Source organism: Ranitomeya imitator, chromosome 2, assembly GCF_032444005.1.
Source record: "Ranitomeya imitator isolate aRanImi1 chromosome 2, aRanImi1.pri, whole genome shotgun sequence".
NCBI lineage: Eukaryota > Metazoa > Chordata > Amphibia > Anura > Dendrobatidae > Ranitomeya > Ranitomeya imitator.
In genome coordinates, this window is record NC_091283.1 from 731900923 (window position 1) to 731923336 (window position 22414).

At 42.0% G+C, this 22414-nt stretch overlaps 1 protein-coding gene across 4 annotated transcripts in view; it reads right to left on the reverse strand.

Moving 5' to 3' along the window:
* Positions 1 to 22414, reverse strand: part of TBATA (thymus, brain and testes associated) — a 70085-nt gene that overhangs the window by 34841 nt on the left and 12830 nt on the right. For 3 of the 4 annotated variants that reach the window (XM_069753203.1, XM_069753204.1, XM_069753205.1), the window contains exon 3: positions 9770 to 9825. In XM_069753203.1, the coding sequence (XP_069609304.1) occupies positions 9770 to 9816 (47 nt within the window). In that variant the 5' untranslated portion in view covers positions 9817 to 9825. The remainder of the gene's footprint in view (positions 1 to 9769; positions 9826 to 22414) is intronic. The other variant, XM_069753206.1, reaches the window with a different exon arrangement.

Consider the following 22414-nt stretch of genomic DNA (forward strand, 5'->3'; position numbering starts at 1 on the left):
CATAGAGGTTGTAAGAGATGAGAAAATGTTGCTGCTTTGTTGTAGAAACAACTCCATTGTTGCAAATAGACTTCATGTGGTATTCAAGTTTACCACTATTCATTTGTTTGGTCCAAGTTACAAATACCAGATACAGCTCATGGGAAAGAGAGGCGCTATTTCTGGATTTGTAGGTTATGTAGCTGCTTTACTAATTTACTACTGTTATATACCTGCTCCTCCTGACAATTGGTAACAAAACCTAACAAACACTGGGTGACACAAGTACCACTCAGCCAGCATGATTGCTTGTGATATGGGATTAATACGTAGTCTGGCTGACCTGCAAATCATAAGTCATATGAGCTGGTCAACTAATCAATTGAGAGATATGTTTGGTGTCCAAATACTGCTCCCTGCATTCTGTTTCAATCACCTATTGTCACGATTGGACTGGCGAGTAAACTGGGACTAGGGGCACCTTTCCTGGCCCTAGCAGTAGGGGCGCCCTAGCTTGCCCTGTTCCCCGGGATACCTCAGATGGTGAGGATGCCAGAGCCTCCACCCTTGCCCTGTCTCCTAGCTGCAGCCCTGCATCTGTCCCCTTCCCCCCACCCGTGGAAGAGAGGCGCTACCGTGTACCGCAGTACACCATCCAGACAGACAGGGGAACAAAGACAAGGGGAAAAGAAAATTCCACTCACACAAATATACTCTTACAAATAACAGAGATATTCACCAGGGTGTGTAGGAAGGGGGGAAGAAAATAAGGCAGGTAAGGATGAGGAATCTCCAACGAACAAACCAAGCAACAGTCACACAATAAACTCCTCCAGCTCTCCAGACACCAGTTCCTCACTCTCCAGGTCTATCTAGCAAGTGCTATCTCAGACAAGGATCTGGCCTGAAGGCCTAGCTTTTATATGAGAGAGGAGTGGCTAACCGAGCACAGCTGAATGCAGGAATTACCATATGACCGATTAACCCCTGTCCTGCTGAAAGAAAACAAACACATTTAATACACCAGAAAAGTGCTTCTTCTCAGCGGCGAAGCAGGAGCCATCAGATGCTGCGGTCTTCTGGCACTGCTCTGTCGCGGAAACTCTGTGACACCTATTCCCTCTATTCACTGTTTTATCCCCGCTCACCTTTTATCCCTAGATATAATGTACTGTTTTCTTACCCAGCTGACCATTCTGCCTGGCTATTCTGATTGACTCTCTGGACTTTGATCCATCATTCCCCTTTAGTAATTTTTATTATTCATTTTATAATATCCATAATTCCAGGGCACTGTATATATGAAAACCTGCTTCATAGTACATATAATTTAACAATACATATGAAGGTACAAAACAAGTAAAACTACACATGGCAAAGTGACAGCTACAAAAGGAGAGAGGATACTTCACATGAGGGCTCACAATTTACAATTAGAAGGAGGGATACAATACATGAGGGTAAAATCTGCAGACATGGCAGTGCAGTGATAGTGGGATTATTGAAGGCAGGGCTGCCACCAGCAATTTCGGGGCCCCATACTGGCAAAATTTTCGCACCCCTTGAGACTTCGCCCAGGCTCCTCTCCAGCTCTGCCTCAGACCCTAGAACTTTCCACAGTCTCACCGCCACTCATAGAAAAACTCCACATCTGCACCACATCCTCACACATTGTCAGTTCCCATCTAACACCAGATCACATACATAGCCAGCAAATTTTGTTTTGGCTGAAAGATTTTTTTTTTAAGCCACCATGAGAAGGTAGATTCTTTTGGCCGGGACCTACTCTAATCTAACCTATTAAATATTTGTTAAAATATCCAATACTCTTTTCTGTATATTTTTATCTATTTTTCTTTAAAGGAATGAGTCCTACACAATTTTTAAAATGAACAATAATACCACATAGAAGGGACAATTATCGTCACACCATGACCAGACCATATATTACCACCACATTGTAAGTTATAACACCACATACAAGGCAAAAATACCGCCACAGCATGGCCGGACCACATTACCACCACAGTGACAGAATAATAACACATACAAGGGACAAATATGGCCACACCATGGCTGGACCAAAAATTACCATCACAGTTACCGAATAATACCACGTACAAGGGACAAATATGGCCACACTATGACCAGACCACATATTACAACCACATAGTGACCGAATACTACAATACTGATCATTAATAATAAAAACAATGCTAATTTTACCATAAGTGCCATTATACACAGGAGCTTTGTAGACAGTACACCAGGGGTGTCAAACTGCATTCCTCGAGGGCCGCAAACCATGTGTGTTTTCAAGATTTCCTCAGCTTTGCACAAGGTGCTGTAATCATTATGTGTGTAGGTGATTAAATTATCACCTGTGCAGTACAAGGGAATCCTGAAAACATGACCTGTTTGCAGCCCTTGAGGATTGCAGTTTGACACCCCTGCAGTACACAGTGTTTTGTGTCAGTGTCCAGGTAATATAGTGATCATTGGTGACATTATACATAGGAGCTCTGTATATAGTGTCAGTGTACAGATAATACAGTGATCACCAGTGACATAAACAGGAGCTCTGTGTACAGTGTCAGTGGACAGATAATACAGTGATCACCAATCACATTATATACAGGAGCTCTATATATAGTGTTAGTGTACCGGTAATACAGGGATCCCAGTGACATCATACACAGGAGCTCTTTATATACTGTCAGTATACAGGTAATACAGTGATCACCAGTGACACAGGAGTTCTGTATATAGTACACAGTGTATAGTGTCAGTGTACAGATAATACAGTGATAACCATTAACATTATACACAGGACCTCTGTATATAGTATACAGTGTATAGTGTCAGTGTACAGATTATACACTGACTCACCGGTGATGTCTCTAGTTGAAGTTCTTCATCTTCACTTTTCATCTTCATCCAGCGCACACCGCCCTCACGTCTTCCAGCCAGGACTTGTCTCTGCAGAAAATAGCACAGTCATCTAGAGCCCATTCCCCAACCTCTACAACACGCCAGATGAAGAGAAAAAGCGACCATGTCACCCTGCACTGTACAGGACCCACACTGAAAACAGTATCCTCAAAAATAAATATCCTTTAATTGGCCCCTGCAGAAATAATATCTCACATTCTGGACCCACGTGTCCACCCATTCTGCTTCATGTCTCTCCATATTTCCTCCATAGTCATCCATAATAGTATTATGCATCCCATAGTCATATATAGTAGTATAATGCACCCCCATAGTCATATATAATACTTTAATGCACCCCATAGTCATATACTGTATAGCAGTATAATGCACCCCCATAGAAGAATAATGCACCCCATAGTCATATATAGTATAATGCACCACCATAAAAGTATAATGCACCCCCATAGCAGTATAATGCACCCCAGTAAAAATATAATATAATGCTCCCCCATAGCAGTATAATGCACCCCCATAGTAGTATAATGCACACCATAGTAGTATGATAGTGAGGATAAGCTGGGCCACAAACAGACATCAGGTAACACTCCAAGGCAGTCCCCATGACTGCAGCAGCTGACCCCTCCAATGGGCGAGACAAAAGGGAGGTCAGATGGTCCGAGGTCGGGGCAGGCAGGACAGGTTAAGAATCTGTAGCCAAGATCAGAGGCATGGCATTCAATGCAATATTATTTCAGGAAGCCCTCCTGTACCTCTTGTGAAAGGGGTATTGGGTGCGTCGTAATTCTTTGCAGCCCAGCCATTCACTGCATAGACAATAACAGCATAGGAGACCCACTGTTTAATAATGGCTCTTTAAGATTATTAATGCAGCCTGATGCCCCTCTAAAAATAGGCTTTGTGACTCGAAGAGTCACTCCTTCATAAATGAAACAAGAATTGTCTCCTTATGTTGGCCAGCTAGGGTTGTTAAATGTTACAATTACATTTCCCAGTGAATACATTTGTAGTAGTTGAAAGCAATGTTAAAGTTGAAAAACGCATCAAAAACGCTGCACGTGAACATATCCCATATCCCAAGTGGTGGAGGAGCATTTTGGTCTGGGGTTAATTATTTTGCCTTATATACAAGTCATTACCCTGGAAAAGATGTACCTTAACATCTTAGCACCACCAACACCGGAGCTACCGCCTCACCAACACCGGAGCTCCTGCAACCCTCAACCTACTGTCTCCTTCCCCATAATCCTGTAGAATGTAAGCCCGCAAGGGCAGGGTCCTCGCCCCTCTGTATCAGTCCGTCATTGTTAGTTTGTTTACTGTATGTGATATTTGTAACTTGTATGTAACCCCTTCTCATGTACAGCACCATGGAATCAATGGTGCTATATAAATAAATAATAATAATAATAACATATGTCCCAGTAAAATCCATTTTGGTTTCGTTTTTGTATGTTTTTTGGTGCACTTGTTAAAATGGCGTGAAACTCTGACAACATTGTTTACAGCTATGACCTAGGAGTCAGAAATGCTTCTGGGGCGATCCCCATGAGGTTCCTGTGTCATTTGAGCAGTGTATCCATAATTTTCAGACGTTTTTAGACCTTAAAAGGCCCCTGGAGGGATTGCGGTAAAAATACTCTGGTTTCCCATAGACTTACATTGGGCTAGTTGCTCTGGTCGAGTACCCGAGTATTTGAATTTGCTCGACCTGAGCATTGAGCACCCGAGCATTTTAGTGCTCGCCTACCACTAATTAGGAATAGTGATGAGCGAATAGCATTGTTGCTCGGGTGATCTCCGAGTATTTTGTAGTGCTGGGACATTTAGTTTTCATTACAGCTGCCGCTCCCTATACACAGAGTGGTGATTCAACTCAAACAAGTTCTACCCCCGTGACTGAAACCCAAATGCTACTGGAAAGAATAGAGTTAAAGGGATCCTATCACCTGAAAATCCACTATTAAGCTACAGATATGGGGTTAATCTGCAGTTTAATAGCATTATTAGACTACCTGGTGCTCTCACTTAGATGACTGTTGTGGGGATAAAATTAACTTTATCACCCCCACAGCGTTCGGCTTCAGTCACGGTGAGGCTCCGGCGTTGGTTCAGTCACAGCCTGATAATACAGTGCCGTGGCTGTAACCGCGCCCCCGACCCTGCCTGATACTGGCACTGCCTTGGGGTTGGCCATCAGTCAGGGTCCGGGGTGCGGTTACAGCTGCTGCTCTGTATAATCAAGGTGGTGACTGAACCTCCGTATATTGTATAGTCACGCATTGCATAGTCACGTAGTATATAGCACAGCCACGTAGTATATAGTACAGAGACATAGTATATAACACAGCCACGTAGTATATAGCACAGTCATGTAGTATATAACACAGCCACGTAGTATATTGCACAGCCACATGGTATATAGCACAGCCCACGTAGTATATAGCACAGAGACGTAGTATATAACACAGGCCACGCAGCATATAACATAGCCCATGCAGTATATAACACAGCCCACGTAGTATATAACACGGACCACATAGTATATAGGAATGTGGGCACCATATCCCTGTTAAAAAAAGAATTAAAATAAAAAATAGTTATATACTCACCTTCCGGCGGCCCCCGGATCCAGCCCAGGCGTTTAACGATGCTCCTCGTGACGCTCCGGTCCCAAGAATGCATTGCGGCAATATCACGTGATGATGAAGCGGTCTCGCGAGACCACTACGTCATGTCCAGTCATTGCCGCAATGCATTCTTGGGACTGGAGCGTTGCGAGGAGCGGGAGAGGTGCCGGAAGGTGACAATATAATGATTTTTTATTTTTATTATTTTTAACATTAGATCTTTCTACTATTGATGCTGCATAGGCAAAAGTTGGTCACACAGGGTTAATAGCAGCGTTAACAGAATGTGTTACATCACGTTATGCCGTGGTGTAACGCAGTCCGTTTAACAGACTGCTAAACCGCTATGGGGGCACTTACGGGAGTAGGGAGGGGGCGCTGACTGGAGGGGAGTAGGGAAGGGCGAATTCGCGGCCGGACTGTGCCCGTCGCTGATTCGTCACGGCAGGCCACGACCAATCAGCGACGCTGGATTTCCGTTACAGACAGACAAACAGACGGAAGTGACCCTTAGACAATTATACTGTATATATAGATAACCCTTTTTTAACCCCTTTACCCCCAAGGGTGGTTTGCACGTTAATGACCGGGCCAATTTTTACAATTCTGACCACTGTCCCTTTATGAGGTTATAACTCTGGAACGCTTCAATGGATCCTGGTGATTCTGACATTGTTTTCTCGTGACATATTGTACTTCATGACAATGGTAAAAATTATTTGATAGTACCTGCGTTTATTTGTGAAAAAAACAGAAATTTGGCGAAAATTATGAAAATTTCGCAATTTTCCAACTTTGAATTTTTATGCAATTAAATCACAGAGATATGTCACACAAAATACTTAATAAGTAACATTTCCCTCATGTCTACTTTACATCAGCACAATTTTGGAACCAAAATTTTTTTTTGTTAGGGAGTTATAAGGGTTAAAAGTTGACCAGCAATTTCTCATTTCTACAACACCATTTTATTTTAGGGACCACATCTCATTTGAAGTCATTTTGAGGGGTCTATATGATAGAAAATACCCAAGTGTGACACCATTCTAAAAACTACACCCCTCAAGGTGCTCAAAACCATATTCAAGAAGTTTATTAACCCTTCTGGTGCTTCACAGGAATTTTTTGAATGTTTAAATAAAAATGAACATTTAACTTTTTTTCACAAAAAATTTAATTCAGCTCCAATTTGTTTTATTTTACCAAGGGTAACAGGAGAAAATGGACCCCAAACATTGTTGTACAATTTGTCCTGAGTATGCCAATACCCCACATGTGGGGGTAAACCACTGTTTGGGCGCATGGCAGAGCTCGGAAGCGAAGGAGTGCCATTTGACTTTTCAATGCAAAATTGACTGGAATTGAGATGGGACGCCATGTTTCGTTTGGAGAGCCCCTGATGTGGCTAAACATTGAAACCCCCCACAAGTGACACCATTTTGGAAAGTAGACCCCCTAAGGAACTTATCTAGAGGTGTGGTGAGCACTTTGACCCACCAAGTGCTTCACAGAAGTTTATAATGTAGAACCGTAAAAATAAAAAATCATATTTTTTCACAAAAATTATCTTTTTGCCCCCAATTTTTTATTTTCCCAAGGGTAAGAGAAGAAATTGGACCCCAAAAGTTGTTGTACAATTTGTCCTGAGTACGCTGATACCCCGTATGTTGGGGGAAACCAACGTTTGAGCGCATGGCAGAGCTCGGAAGGGAAGGAGCGCCATTTGGAATGCAGACTTAGATGGAATGGTCTGCAGACGTCACATTGCGTTTGCAGAACCCCTTATGTACCTAAACAGTAGAAACCCCCCACAAGTGACCCCATATTGGAAACTAGACCCCCAGGGAACTAATCTAGATGTGTTGTGAGAACTTTGAAGCCCCAAGTGTTTCACTACAGTTTATAACGCAGAGCCGTGAAAATAAAAAATCTTTTTTTTCCCCACAAAAAATATGTTTTAGCCCCGAGTTTTGTATTTTCCCAAGGGTAGCAGGAGAAATTGGACCCCAAAAGTTGTTGTCCTATTTGTCCTGAGTACGCTGATACCCCATATGTTGGGGTAAACCCCTGTTTGGGCACACGGGAGAGCTCGGAAGGGAAGAAGCACTGTTTTACTTTTTCAACGCAGAATTGGCTGGAATTGAGATCGGACGCCATGTCGCGTTTGGAGAGCCCCTGATGTGCCTAAACAGTGGAAACCCCCCAATTATAACTGAAACCCTAATCCAAACACATCCCTAACCCTAATCCCAACAGTAACCCTAACCACACCTCTAACCCTGACACACCCCTAACCCTAATCCCAACCCTATTCCCAACCGTAAATGTAATCTAAACCCTAACTGTAACTTTAGCCCCAACCCAAACTGTAGCCCTAGCCCTAACCCTAACCCTAATCCTAACCCTAGCCCTAACCCTAGCCCTAACCCTAACCCTAGCCCTAGCCCTAACCCTAGCCCTAACCCTAGCCCTAACCCTAACCCTAGCCCTAACCCTAGCCCTAACCCTAACCCTAACCCTAGCCCTAACCCTAACCTCGTTTTTTGCGGGACAAGATGACGTTTTCAGCGGTACCATGGTTAGTTATATCTGTCTTTTTGATCGCGTGTTATTCCACTTTTTGTTCGGCGGTATGATAATAAAGCGTTGTTTTTTGCCTCGTTTTTTTTTTTTTTTCTTACGGTGTTTACTGAAGGGGTTAACTAGTGGGCCAGTTTTATAGGTCGGGCCGTTACGGACGCGGCGATACTAAATATGTGTACTTTTATTGTTTTTTTTTTATTATTTAGATAAAGAAATGTATTTATGGGAATAATATTTTTATTTTTTTTTTCATTATTTTGGAATATTTTTTTAAATTTTTTTTTACACATTTGAAATTTTTTTTTTTTACTTTTTTACTTTGTCCCAGGGGGGGACATCACAGATCAGTGATCTGACAGTTTGCACAGCACTCTGTCAGATCACTGATCTGACATGCAGCGCTGCAGCCTTCACAGTGCCTGCTCTGAGCAGGCTCTGTGAAGCCACCTACCTCCCTGCAGGACCCGGATCCGCGGCCATCTTGGATCCGGGGCTGGAGGGAGCAGGGAGGGAGGTGAGACCCTCGCAGCAACGTGATCACATCGCGTTGCTGCGGGGGGCTCAGGGAAGCCCGCAGGGAGCCCCCTCCCTGCGCGGTGCTTCCCTGCACCGCCGGCACATCGCGATCATCTTTGATCGCGGTGTGCCGGGGTTAATGTGCCGGGGGCGGTCCGTGACCGCTCCTGGCACATAGTGCCGGATGTCAGCTGCGATAAACAGCTGACACCCGGCCGCGATCGGCGGCGCTCCCCCCGTGAGCGCTGCCGATCGCATATGACGTACTATTGCGTCCTTGGGAAGTAAAGCCCACCCCACATGGACGCAATAGTACGTCTAATGGCAGAAAGGGGTTAAGCAAAATTTAAGTCAATCCATATGGTATCATCCATATGAACTTTTATGGTCCATTATGTCCCTCCATATAGTTTGCAATTCTTCCACAATTTTAATCTATAATTATCTGGGGCAGAGGGACGCCGAGGGTTTTCCACATAACTGATATCAGGTACTCAAAGCCTTTTTGATATTAATCATTTGCAAGCAATGTCACTATATGATTCAGCTTATATGGACACATACAGTAGGGGCAGCTATAGATCTGCCCAACAACCTAACAACTTGCTAATAGCTGTTTTTTTGCTGACAAATATACATGTACTTGTAAGGATGGATCATTGACTCTCACACTGTTGGGAGCCAACTCACATTTCAAACAGGCTTACTATCCGATTTTGTACCCTATTCCTCTTATATATTGATTTACATCTACCTTCACTTTAGCCAATGTATTGGAACAGCCTATGGCATTTAAGTCCATCCATTATTGGATCTAGCACCTTTCTTATCTTGCATGTTTTATTTTAATTGTTTTCATTAAAGTAACATTTTATCTTTAAGTACCACCTTTGGGATCATCATTTACACATGTTTGGTCACCATTATAGTGATATAGAATTGTATATAGATCTAAAGGAAAAAATATTGCTTGTTTCATCAGATGCGATATTATATGCCATAGCTGGTCACAGAATTGCAGTTCCTCTGCTCTGCCTCTGTGTATATGGGCCTGGTGTTTGGGCACAGATCGATATTGACTTTATATTTTTTCATGTGTGGGTACTCACTGTGTTTGACGCAGAACAGGCTGAGGATCATGTGCCTCACCTGGCATTTTAATGTCCTGTAAAAAAAGATCATTACATTATTTTAATTTCATCAGTTGTCAGCTATATAAGAGAAGCTGACGACCTTGCAGAAACACATTGTTTATAGCAGCAAGAAGAAATTGTTAACAGCACGGTTCTGGAATAAAAGATATACTGTACGATGCCGAGAGCCCGATCCGTGGAGCAGAGACTCAAACAATGCCAAAAACAGAATTATGATACCCCCTTCAGGCTCTCTACTAAGCACACCCTTCCACAATATATTAGTTTTACTGGAGTATTTCCTGAGAAGATATCCTTTCCTGTTATTATTATATTATATTTTTTATCATTTTGGAACATAAAATGAATTTTACTCTGTTGATCAATATATCAATTAAGTGTGAAGTTCTTGGTCTATGCTATTTTTTTTCTACAATGCAAATTTTTCCCAAACATAATATACCGGTAGTTGCATAGTTATATAGGTTGAAAAAAGGCACGGTTCATCAAGTTCATCCTTTTTCCATCACGTATACATTCTCTATCGCTAGATTATGTATAATTCACAATGCTATTTGCTGTGAAAAATGCTTTCAGCCCTTTGTTAAATGCTGATATAGTACTTGCCATTATTACCTTTTTGGAAAGTGCATTCCACAGCCTGACTGCTTTTACTGTAACAAACCTTTTCCTATTTATCTGCCACTGTCGCCTTTGATTCACGTGTAATGAGTGCCTCCTGGGCCTTTGGAAGATCTTTGGAAGAAATGTAATGTGCCAGTCCTTTGTATTGACAACACATATATTTACAGTTGTGTGAAAAAGTGTTTGCCCCTTCCTGATTTCCTATTTTTTTGCATGTTTGTGACACTTAAATGTTTCAGATCACCAAGCAAATTTAACTAGGCAGACGCAGGTTCTCTGACAGAAAGCCAATAGGCAAGTGTAAAATACTGAGTATATTTTACAGGAGAGATTTCCAGAAAAGTCTTAGACTAGAACATTATTTAAATAAACTATATATAATAATTAGCAAATTGTCTAATGGTGTGTCTGTGTGCATGTCACCCTGCACTCAATTCTGCATGGTTCCATCAGGTTTCACTCAAGCAGACCTAGCCAGGCATGAAAGCTAAAAACTCCTCTGGCTACGCACACTCCTCTCTGTGCTCCCCTCAAAAATAGAGGGGATGCTTCATTCCCATAGGAGGCCCCTTGTCTTTGGGTCTGCTACTCGGTAGACCAGATGTGTCAGCCCCAAAATGGTGTCCTTGAAGCTTTTACTCTGGCCTCAGATATCTACATCCAACACCTCACAGATGTGGCACGCAATCACCTCAGTACTTACAGTACACAAGTGGACCTCTCTCTCACTCGTAGAAACTCTTCGCAGTTTGGCTCACACACGATCACTGGCTCTCAGGCACACTCTTCTGTGACTATACTTTTCCACACTTTTCTATTTCAGTGGTGAATACTTCTCTTAGGCCCATGAACCTTCTCCTCCCAACTAGCACATTGTACCTTCACGTGTGCCCATCCCTTGGGTAAAGATTACAATACAGACTAGATCCGATAGTTTAGCTGTCACCTGAGTTATCAGCTTCCATGTCTGACTCCAAATTGTGGGAAATCATGACTTAAATACACTCAACCACATCACATGCTCTGTGCTAACACAGTATACTTCATATACGCAACGTACATGGCTTATTTACATGCATCCTGCCATACTTAGGACCACATTTTAGATTTGTACATTTTACATGTACATAATACAATATAAGAGCAACCTCCGATATAGCACACACATATCAGTGGGGGTCCTGTCCAACTGACTGGCAGAGGAGTAACCTTCCTACGAGTTACTGGAGTAAAAATGGAGCTCTTGGCACATCACGTTTAGCTTCACCTTTCACCTCACCCTCTGCTGCTGAGCAGAATGTGGACACAAAATGTATTTCTGCTCTATTCTCAGGCTATTGGTAGACGCTTATTATCAACCGTACTCTTAGGAAACAGGTATAACAAAACAATAGAAATCAATGAAACATTAACATTGCATAACCTTAAGTAAAACTGAAACTGTAGGTAAAATGTGAGATGAAAGTATCATCGTGTGACATATAGTGCATCCATAGTGCTGGATAAAATTATACAACTTGGGAAGCCACTTATGTATTAATTGACACTTGTCAAGAAAAATGTCTTATATTATACGGCGCACCTCACCTGCTCGTACCGCTCAGTTCTAAAGACAAGTCACATGTACTATACTTAAACACAATTAGAAAAGTTTGGCAACTGCTCTAACATTTTAAACACAAGTGTTTGCACATACAGCTCTGGAGAACGTGTTCCAGATACCGTAAGTGGGAAATGTTCCTCATTTATAAGTGTCATGTTATTAGTAGAAACACAATGGATGCTACTGGCACACAAATAATAGAATGGGAATATAGGCCAGTAAATATAGGGACAGCAAATGCATATTGGCAACAATGACACAAAGGAGTGCTTAGGAAAATTTCATGGTGTTTACGACACCTCACTTTTTCTGGGTTGATCATTGCTTTAGCCATACCTTGTAAAAAGCAAGAATAATATGCCATGATTTCTGTGCCCATGGGATGGCAAACTAATGTACAAATTAGGAAAAGGAGGAACGAAGCTAACCCTGTGTCCATGAACCAATAACACAACTGATAGCAATATCGCTAATGAAAAGTCCTGTGTCAAGGATAATAGCCGGGGTGGTTGTGCAGATCCCAGGACTGCTATGGGTACCGTCACACAGTGGCATTTTGATCGCTATGACGGCACGATCCGTGACGCTCCAGCATCGTAATAATATCGCTCCAGCGTCGTAGACTGCTGTCACACTTTGCAATGTACGACGCTGGAGCAATAATTTCATGACGTATGTGCGATGTAGAAGCCGTTGGTTACTATGCGCACATCGTATACAATATCGTGCACACCTTTGTTACACCATGCGATCATGCCGCCACAGCGGGATACTAGACGACGAAAGAAAGTTTCAAACGATCTGCTACGACGTACGATTCTCAGCGGGGTCCCTGATCGCAGGAGCGTGTCAGACACTGCGAGATCGTATCTATATCGCTGGAACGTCACGAATCGTGCCGTCGTAGCGATCAAAATTCCACTGTGTGACGGTACCCTAACAGTTTGTCACAGATGTCCCCGGAGAAATCACCCAGATCCCACCACTGCCACCAGTTTGTCAGGGGAATGCAACTCCGCTGGCTTCAACTGTCTGGGCAATTGTGCAATTGACTGATGCACAAAGCCGCGTCTGTTTCCACTACTAGACCAGTTATTGGAGAACTCACAGTGAATGTATGGTATATACACCTATTCCAACACATGGAGTATATATAAAAGATATATATATACAGCTCTGGCAAAAAATAAGAGACCGCTGCAAAATGATCTGTCTGATTTTGTCTGATTTTCTCTTTATAGGTATATTTTTGAGTAAAATGTAAATTGTTCTTTTATTCTATAAACTTCTGACAACATGTCTCCAAATTTCAAAGCAATAAATTTTGTATTTTTTTTTTCTGAAAAAGAGAAATGGTCAAAATTAAAAAAAATCAGTGGTTTCAGACCTCAAATAATGCAAAGAAAACAAGTTAATAATTATTTAGAAACAACAATACTAATGTTTTAACTCAGGAAGAGTTCAGAAATCAATATTTTGTGGAATAACCCTGATTTTTAATCACAGCTTTCATACCTCTTGGCATGCTTTCCACCAGTCTTTCACACTGCTTCTTGCGCAAATATGTAAGCAGTTCTTCTTTGTTTGATGGCTTGTGACTATCCATCATCCTCTTGACTACATTCCAGAGGTTTTCAATGGGGTTCAGGTCTGGAGATTGGGCTGCCCATGACAGGGTTTTGATGTGGTGGTCTCCATTTTGCCAGAGCTGTATGTATATTAATATATCTATTTGTATATATATATATATCTATCTTGGTACAGTCACTGCCAACTGCACAACAACAAAGAGAGGAACCACTACTAGCTGCCACTGCCAATCGTTTGTACAGGCCAATTGGACACCCCTTGAAGGTAGCATAAGCTTTCAGGGGTACGGTTTACAAAGAAAGAGGAACCAAGCTATTACATTTTAAATATTTATTCCAAAAAGGAAAAATCTTTCTAAAAAAATATACAAAGATAACAGAAAAATGGGAACAAAACAATATGGTATATATAATTACATAAAGTAAAAAGGAATGACAAAAGAGAATGAAAATTGCAGAGGAAAATGAACAGAGCCTACAGTGAGCTGTACCTTCTGAGTACTCACAAATGACCAAGTTACACCCACACAACTCACCTTTGTGAGCTCATGTGGAGGCTGTTTGTGGGATGTGCTAGGCCCTTTAGAGTTTTATGAAATCCCCAACTTTCAGGATATCTTATTCTTCGCCCTTGGAGGTCTCAGTAGAAACTGTTGTCTTGTTCCTTATCACGATGTTACCTTTATATTCAACCCTGACCAGTGGCTTTTAAAGCTCTATGAATGATTATTTGACCAGAGGAAGCTCATGCCTGTGAAGCAAACTTCTCCTTTGGGTAAACTAATCTCAGACTTGTCTTCTTCTCAGCAGTTCCCTGCTGTAATTAGCTGGTCACTGCCAGGTGCCCTACTTCAATGGAGACTGATGTGTCCGCTTTCTCTCTTTCTTACTTCCGCAGTTTTAATTAGTTTTCCTTTAACCCATATACAGGTCCTTCTCAAAAAATTAGCATATAGTGTTAAATTTCCTTATTTACCATAATGTAATGATTACAATTAAACTTTCATATATTATAGATTCATTATCCACCAACTGAAATTTGTCAGGTCTTTTATTGTTTTAATACTGATGATTTTGGCATACAACTCCTGATAACCCAAAAAACCTGTCTCAATAAATTAGCATATCAAGAAAAGGTTCTCTAAACGACCTATTACCCTAATCTTCTGAATCAACTAATTAACTCTAAACACATGCAAAAGATACCTGAGGCTTTTATAAACTCCCTGCCTGGTTCATTACTCAAAACCCCCATCATGGGTAAGACTAGCGACCTGACAGATGTCAAGAAGGCCATCATTGACACCCTCAAGCAAGAGGGTAAGACCCAGAAAGAAATTTCTCAACAAATAGGCTGTTCCCAGAGTGCTGTATCAAGGCACCTCAATGGTAAGTCTGTTGGAAGGAAACAATGTGGCAGAAAACGCTGTACAACGAGAAGAGGAGACCGGACCCTGAGGAAGATTGTGGAGAAGGACCGATTCCAGACCTTGGGGAACCTGAGGAAGCAGTGGACTGAGTCTGGTGTGGAAACATCCAGAGCCACCGTGCACAGGCGTGTGCAGGAAATGGGCTACAGGTGCCGCATTCCCCAGGTAAAGCCACTTTTGAACCATAAACAGCGGCAGAGGCGCCTGACCTGGGCTACAGAGAAGCAGCACTGGACTGTTGCTAAGTGGTCCCAAGTACTTTTTTCTGATGAAAGCAAATTTTGCATGTCATTCGGAAATCAAGGTGCCAGAGTCTGGAGGAAGACTGGGGAGAAGGAAATACCAAAATGCCTGAAGTCCAGTGTCAAGTACCCACAGTCAGTGATGGTGTGGGGTGCCATGTCAGCTGCTGGTGTTGGTCCACTGTGTTTCATCAAGGGCAGGGTCAATGCAGCTAGCTATCAGGAGATTTTGGAGCACTTCATGCTTCCATCGGCTGAAATGCTTTATGGAGATGAAGATTTCATTTTTCAGCACGACCTGGCACCTGCTCACAGTGCCAAAACCACTGGTAAATGGTTTACTGACCATGGTATTACTGTGCTCAATTGGCCTGTCAACTCTCCTGACTGGAACCCCATAGAGAATCTGTGGGATATTGTGAAGAGAAAGTTGAGAGACGCAAGACCCAACACTCTGGATGAGCTTAAGGGCCGCTATTGAAGCATCCTGGGCCTCCATAACATCTCAGCAGTGTCACAGGCTGATTGCCTCCATGCCACGCCGCATTGAAGCAGTCATTTCTGCCAAAGGATTCCCGACCAAGTATTGAGTGCATAACTGAACATTATTATTTGATGTTTTTTTTGTTTGTTATTAAAAAACACTTTTATTTGATTGGATGGGTGAAATATGCTAATTTATTGAGACAGGTTTTTTGGGTTATCAGGAGTTGTATGCCAAAATCATCAGTATTAAAACAATAAAAGACCTGACAAATTTCAGTTGGTGGATAATGAATCTATAATATATGAAAGTTTAATTGTAATCATTACATTATGGTAAATAAGGAAATTTAACACTATATGCTAATTTTTTGAGAAGGACCTGTATTCGATATGAGATGTCTGTATGGATTTTAATATTTCTCTACGACATTGTGTTATGGCTTAAATTAATAGAGCACTTAAAGTAATAGAACACTTTCATAATAGCTTGAAGGGGTTCTCTAGGACTTAAATATTGATGTTTTATTCATATATCGCCTGGTAATGTTTGATAAGTGGGGTGTTAGGGATAGCCAAAAATCAGTACAATGAAGAGATAACAGTTCTGCAATAACTGTGTCGTCTTCATTATATACTGATATACAGCTCCCTACATTGTGTTGATAGCTGGGGGTCACAAATAGAGCTGAGGGAACTTGTTTGGAAAAGGTTTGCCAATCTCAAATTCGGTATGAACCTTGTACATTCTGATTTGTGTTTGGATTCCCGAGCATTTTCCTCAAAATTAGCAAAATTTGGCCATAGTTTGGTAAATGATTGAGTTTCCACTAATGCTTTTGTTAGGACTTTGGCTAGGATAGTGGTGCTGTATGATGAGCGGGGTGGACATGTTTGATGAAGGGAGGGGTTGGGGAGAGGTCAGAGGAGTCGGGGACTGATATTCTTTTTTTTTCTTTTAAATTATCTGTGTGGAGATTCCGGAAGCCAATCAGAGCGCAGAAACCAACCACAACGTCCAGACACAAGGGCTTGTGTCATTGGCTGCCGAAGTCACATGTCCCCCTCCATATAAAAAGCGGACATGTGGCTTCAGCACCATTTTGTGAGTGTAACAGCGCAATGAGGCTGCTGCTGTAAGTATTCAGATAGTTAGATAAGCAGTTTATTCTCAGCTAGTTCAGATAGATAGGATCCTGTGTCAAATTGAACTTCCAGCATATAAATCTGGAGTGCTAATTCTGTGGTGCAGCCAAAAGTCATCAATTCAGCATATAAATTCATACTGCTGCTGATCCTGTGCTACAGCGACCAGTAATCACTTCAGCATATAAATCCGTTGTGCTAACTGTGTGGTCCCGCCATCAGTCCACATTTCAGCATATCGATCTTTTGTGCTAATTGTGCGGTCCAGCCACCGGTCCACATTTCAGCATATAAATCCTTTGTCCTAATTCTGTGGTCCAGCCACACTATCTCAGCAAATAAATACTGATCTAATATATAAAGCTGAATGTGTGTGTGTGTGTATGTGTGTATGTCCGGGATTGGCATCTGCACCGTCGCAGCTACAGCCACAAAATTTTGCACAGTCACACGTCTGGACCCCGAGAGCGTCATAGGCTATATTGTGAGGCGAAATTTTAACCCCGCGCGTTCCAATTCACCAAACAATTTTGCCCCTATCTACATAATGGGGAAAAAAGTGAAAGGAAAAGTGTTGGAGGCGTCGCAGCTACAGAAACAAAATTTTGCATAGTCACACGTCTGGACCCTGAGAGCGTCATAGGCTACATAGGTGAGGTGAAATTTTAACCCCGCGCTTTCCAATTCACCAAACAATTTTGCCCCTATCTACATAATGGGGAAAAAGTGAAATGAAAAGTGTTGGAGGCGTCGCAGCTACAGCCACAAAATTTTGCACAGTCACACGTCTGGACCCCGAGAGCGTCATAGGCTATGTTGTGAGGTGAAATTTTAACTCCGCGCTTTCCAATTCACCAAACTATTTTTCCCCTTTCTACATAATGGGGAAAAGTGAAAGGAAAAGTGTTGGAGGCAAATTGACAGCTGCCAGATGTGAACAAGGGGGACTTAAAGAATGAGAGCGATGGCGCAAAAGAGTATATACCGATCAGATGCTAAGGTGGGGCCCTGACATGAGATACTCACCACACATGGGGATATGAACACACACACAAAATGCGCCACACACTACCACGTGCTTGAACACATATACCACCCTCACCACACATTTCGCCACACATACACCAACCTCGCCACATAAAAGTCGAAACACAAAAGTCGCTGCTCAAAACTCGCCATGCGCAAAACTCGCCACGCGCAAAACTCACCACATGCAAAAACTAGGCTCACGCAAAACTCGCCACAAGTGCAAAACTCACCTCATGGAAAACTCGCCACACGCAAAACTTGCACACGCGGAAAAATTGCCACATGCACAAAATTTGCAACACATGCAAAAGTTGCCTCACACAAAACTTGCACATACTCAAAAGGCACCAGACATAAAACTCACCACGCGCAAAACTCGCCATGCGCAAAACTTGCTGCACACAACTTGCTACACTAACCAGTCACATGCAACTCGACACACAAAAAGTTGCTACACGCATGTTGCCACACAAAACTCATCTCACAAAAGTCGCTACATGCATGTCGCCACACACAACTCAACACACACAACTTGACACATGAAACTCGCCCTAAAACACACACAAGTCTGGTATTATCCTTCAAAAATAAAATCTGATTAATAAGCAGACAAACTACAACAGCAACAAATGTACCATATAGGAAATACGGCAGCTGTCAGTCACATGACCTGTCTATTATGTGTATGTGTGAGCTAATATATACTGCCAGGGGGAGGGCTTCCTGTTGGCTGGGGATTTATCAGGCTGCCAATTTAGCTTACAAATACTGAGGTAAAAATACTGACCAAATAACGTGTGAACGAGGTCTAATACAGGAGGAGATGACACACAGGTATATACTATATACATGAGGAGATGACACACAGGTATATACTATATACAGGAGGAGATGACACACAGGTATATACTATATACAGTAGGAGATGACACACGTATATACTATATACAGGAGGAGATGACACACAGGTATATACTATATACAGGAGGAGATGACACACAGATATATGCTATATACAGGAGAGATGACACACAGGTATGTACTATATAGAGGAGGAGATGACATACAGGTACATACTATATACAGGAGGAGATGACATACAGGTATAAACTATATACAGGAGGAGATGACACACAGGTATATACTATATGCAGGAGCAGATGACCTACAAGTATGTACTATATACAGGAGGAGATGACATACAGGTATATGCTATATATAGAAGATGACATACAGGTATATACTATATACAGGAGGAGATGACACAGATATATACTATATACAGGAGGAGATGACATACAGGTATATACTATATATAGAAGGAGATGACATACAGGTATATACTATATATAGATGATGACATACAGGTATATACTATATACAGGGGAGATGACACACAGCAGGTATATACTATATACAGGGGAGATGACATACAGGTATATACTATATACAGGATATGACATACAGGTGTATACTATATATAAGGGATATGCAAACATGTATATACTGAGGTGAAAATGAGGGGTGTGAGGTGAAAATGAAAAGGTGTGAGTGCAAAATGAGAGGAGCGAGGGAAAATAGTGGAGTGATCGGAAAATGACAGATGTGAGGTCGAAATGACAAGTGTTAGGGAGGAATGAGAGGAGTGAGGGAGAAAATGAGAGGTGTGAGGGAGAAAATGAGAGATGTGAGGGGGAAAATGAAAGATGTGATTGGGAAAATGAGAGGTGTGATGGGAAAATAAGAGAAGTGAGGTGCTATAACTAACCACAGATATTTACTATGCCCAGGCAACGCCGGGCTCTTCAGCTAGTTGTTAATATAGTGACAGGCCTAGGGTTGTGAAGCAGCTGGTTAAAAGAAGGGAATGGTACATCCAATATGAGTGGAAAAAAGCAAGGTTGAGGTCGAAGGGGGAATAGGCTTGGAGTCAGAGGTGTACATTGGGTAGATAGTAATGACACTGGCTCATCCTATCCAAAGACAACTGAAAACTTCTATTACTGGATGGGCTACTTGACTCCCTTTCATTAGCAACAGCACAGCTGTGCGCCCTTTAGATAATTTTTTGAAATGTGGACACTATCCATCTGTTGGGTCTCAATCTGATGGGTCTCCATCTGTTGGGTTGCCTATAGTGGAAGGGGTTTGAAAGCCCCTTTATACTATTTCTACTCTGGGAAAATTGATGCCACTTTAGTGGTGTGTTGCAATATTTTTTTTAAATGTTTGTACTCCAAGTTGTCTCCTTCATGTGTGTTGCCTGAACTTGGAAGGGCTCTCAGAGCACAAGGCCTACGTGTGTCAATCATTCACCTGTTACTGATCAATGTTTAAGCTAAAAATGCTGGTCCAAGCCCTATCCCAGGCGCTGGCACATGCATCCATGCTGTGCAATTATACTATTTGTTCTCTGGGTCAATTGATACCACTTTTCCTGGTGTCTGCCCCTAATTTGAGCTGTTGTTTTGGCAGCTATTTGGCCTCCCTGAAGGTGTTGTCTATGCATTTGGTTTTGCCTCCCATTGAATTCAATGGGGTTCGGGTGTGTTTGATGAACTGTTCAATGAACATCGGGCAGTTTGCTGAACCAAACCAAACCGAACTTTGAAAGGTTTGCTCATCTCTACTAACAATAGTAGTCTACAAAGCTGCATGTGGCTAAGCAGAAAAGCAGTTTGAGCTGTTACATGAGGCATCAGGACTCCCAGCACAGCAGGCCTACACAGGTCTCTCACTCACCTCTTAATTTCAACTGAATTTCAAAACTGTGAATGCTGGCCAGACCCTGTCTCTTGCATGGCCCATGCCTCACTGCTGCGCCATTAAAAATTTGTACTGTGGGTCAATTTATGCCAATTTTCCTGGTGTCTGACAATAATTTTTGGAAATGTTTCGACTCCAAGTTGGCTTTCCTTCACATGTGTTGCCTGAATTTGGCAGGGTATGCAGTACAGCAGGTTTACACCGTTCCCTCACCCACCTCTTAATTTCAACTTAATTTGAAAGCTGTAGATGCTGGTCCAGACCCTGTCTCATGCATGGTCCATGCCTGAGTGCTGCACCATTATAACATTTCTACTGTGGGTCATTTGATGCTACTTTTCCTGGTGTCTGCCCCTAATTTTTGTAAATGTTTGGCCTCTAAGTTAGGTCTCCTTCATGTGTGTTGCCTGAATTTGGCATGGCCCTCAGAGCACTAGGCCTACTTGTGTAAATCATTCACCTGTTACTGATCAATGTTTAAGCTAGAAATGCTGGTCCAAGCCCTGTCCCAGGCCCTGTACCATGTCCCTATTTGGACTTTGGGTCAATTAATGTGATTTTTCCTGGTGTCTGCCCCTAATTTGAGCTGTTTTGGGAGCTTTTGGGTCCCCCAAAAGGTGTTGTCTATGCGTTTGGCTTTGACTCCTATTGAATTCAATAGGGTTTGGATAAGTACAGCGAACTGTTTGTCGAACATTGGGAAGTTCGCTGAGCAGAATCAAACATTAAAAGGTTCGCTCATCTCTAGTCACAAAGACTAGATCCAATTGATCAAATCCTGGTGAATAATCCTAAAGGTGCATATACATTTGCCGATATGAAGGAGGGATCCTTGAAGCATGAGTTTTGCGATAATTGGCCAGGTCAAACCACGTGTCAAACATGCAGAATGCTCAGTCATGGGATGAAATGCTCTATAACTGTGATTTCTTGGCAGCACACGTCCCATTTGCACAGGATGATGCGCTGCCAAGAACAGTTACTGTCTAGGGGCACAGAAAGATATATTATGGATTGTTCTCTTCAGCTGAAAAGTGCAATTAGCCTGTCAAAACACTATTAATAGACTGCCAAAAAGCTTCTATGTAGCCAATAGGCAGTCATTTAATAGCCATGGCAAATGCAGTATGATCGCACCCTAAGGATAGCTCTCAAAGTTTAAAGATATGAAGAACCCATTTAAACTTTACTATTAGAATTAGACATATACAGTGATATGTAAAAGTTTGGGCACCCCTGGTCAAAATTTCTGTTTTTGTGAACAGTTAAGCAAATTGAAGATAAAATGATTTCTAAAAGGCCTAAAGTAAAAGATGACACATTTCCTTTGTATTTAGGCAAAAAAAATATTTTAATCTTTAACATCTTAAAAATTACAAAAGCAAAAATGGGCTGACCAAGGTTTCAGACCTTAATTAGCCTGTTAGGGTTATGGCTTGCTCACTATCATAATTTGAAAAGGCCAGGTAATGCAAATTTCCCAGTTTTATAAAAATCCAGCCTCCTCTAATGTTGTGCCAAAAAAACCAGCCATGGGTTCTTCTTTTAAGTTGCCCTTTTCTCAGTTCGAAATGCAATTAAGAAATGACTGTTAACAGGAACAGTTGAGGCCAAGATAAGGTCTGGAAGACCAAGAAAAATTTCAGTGAGAGTTGCTCGTAGGATTTCTAGAGAGGCAAATCAGAACC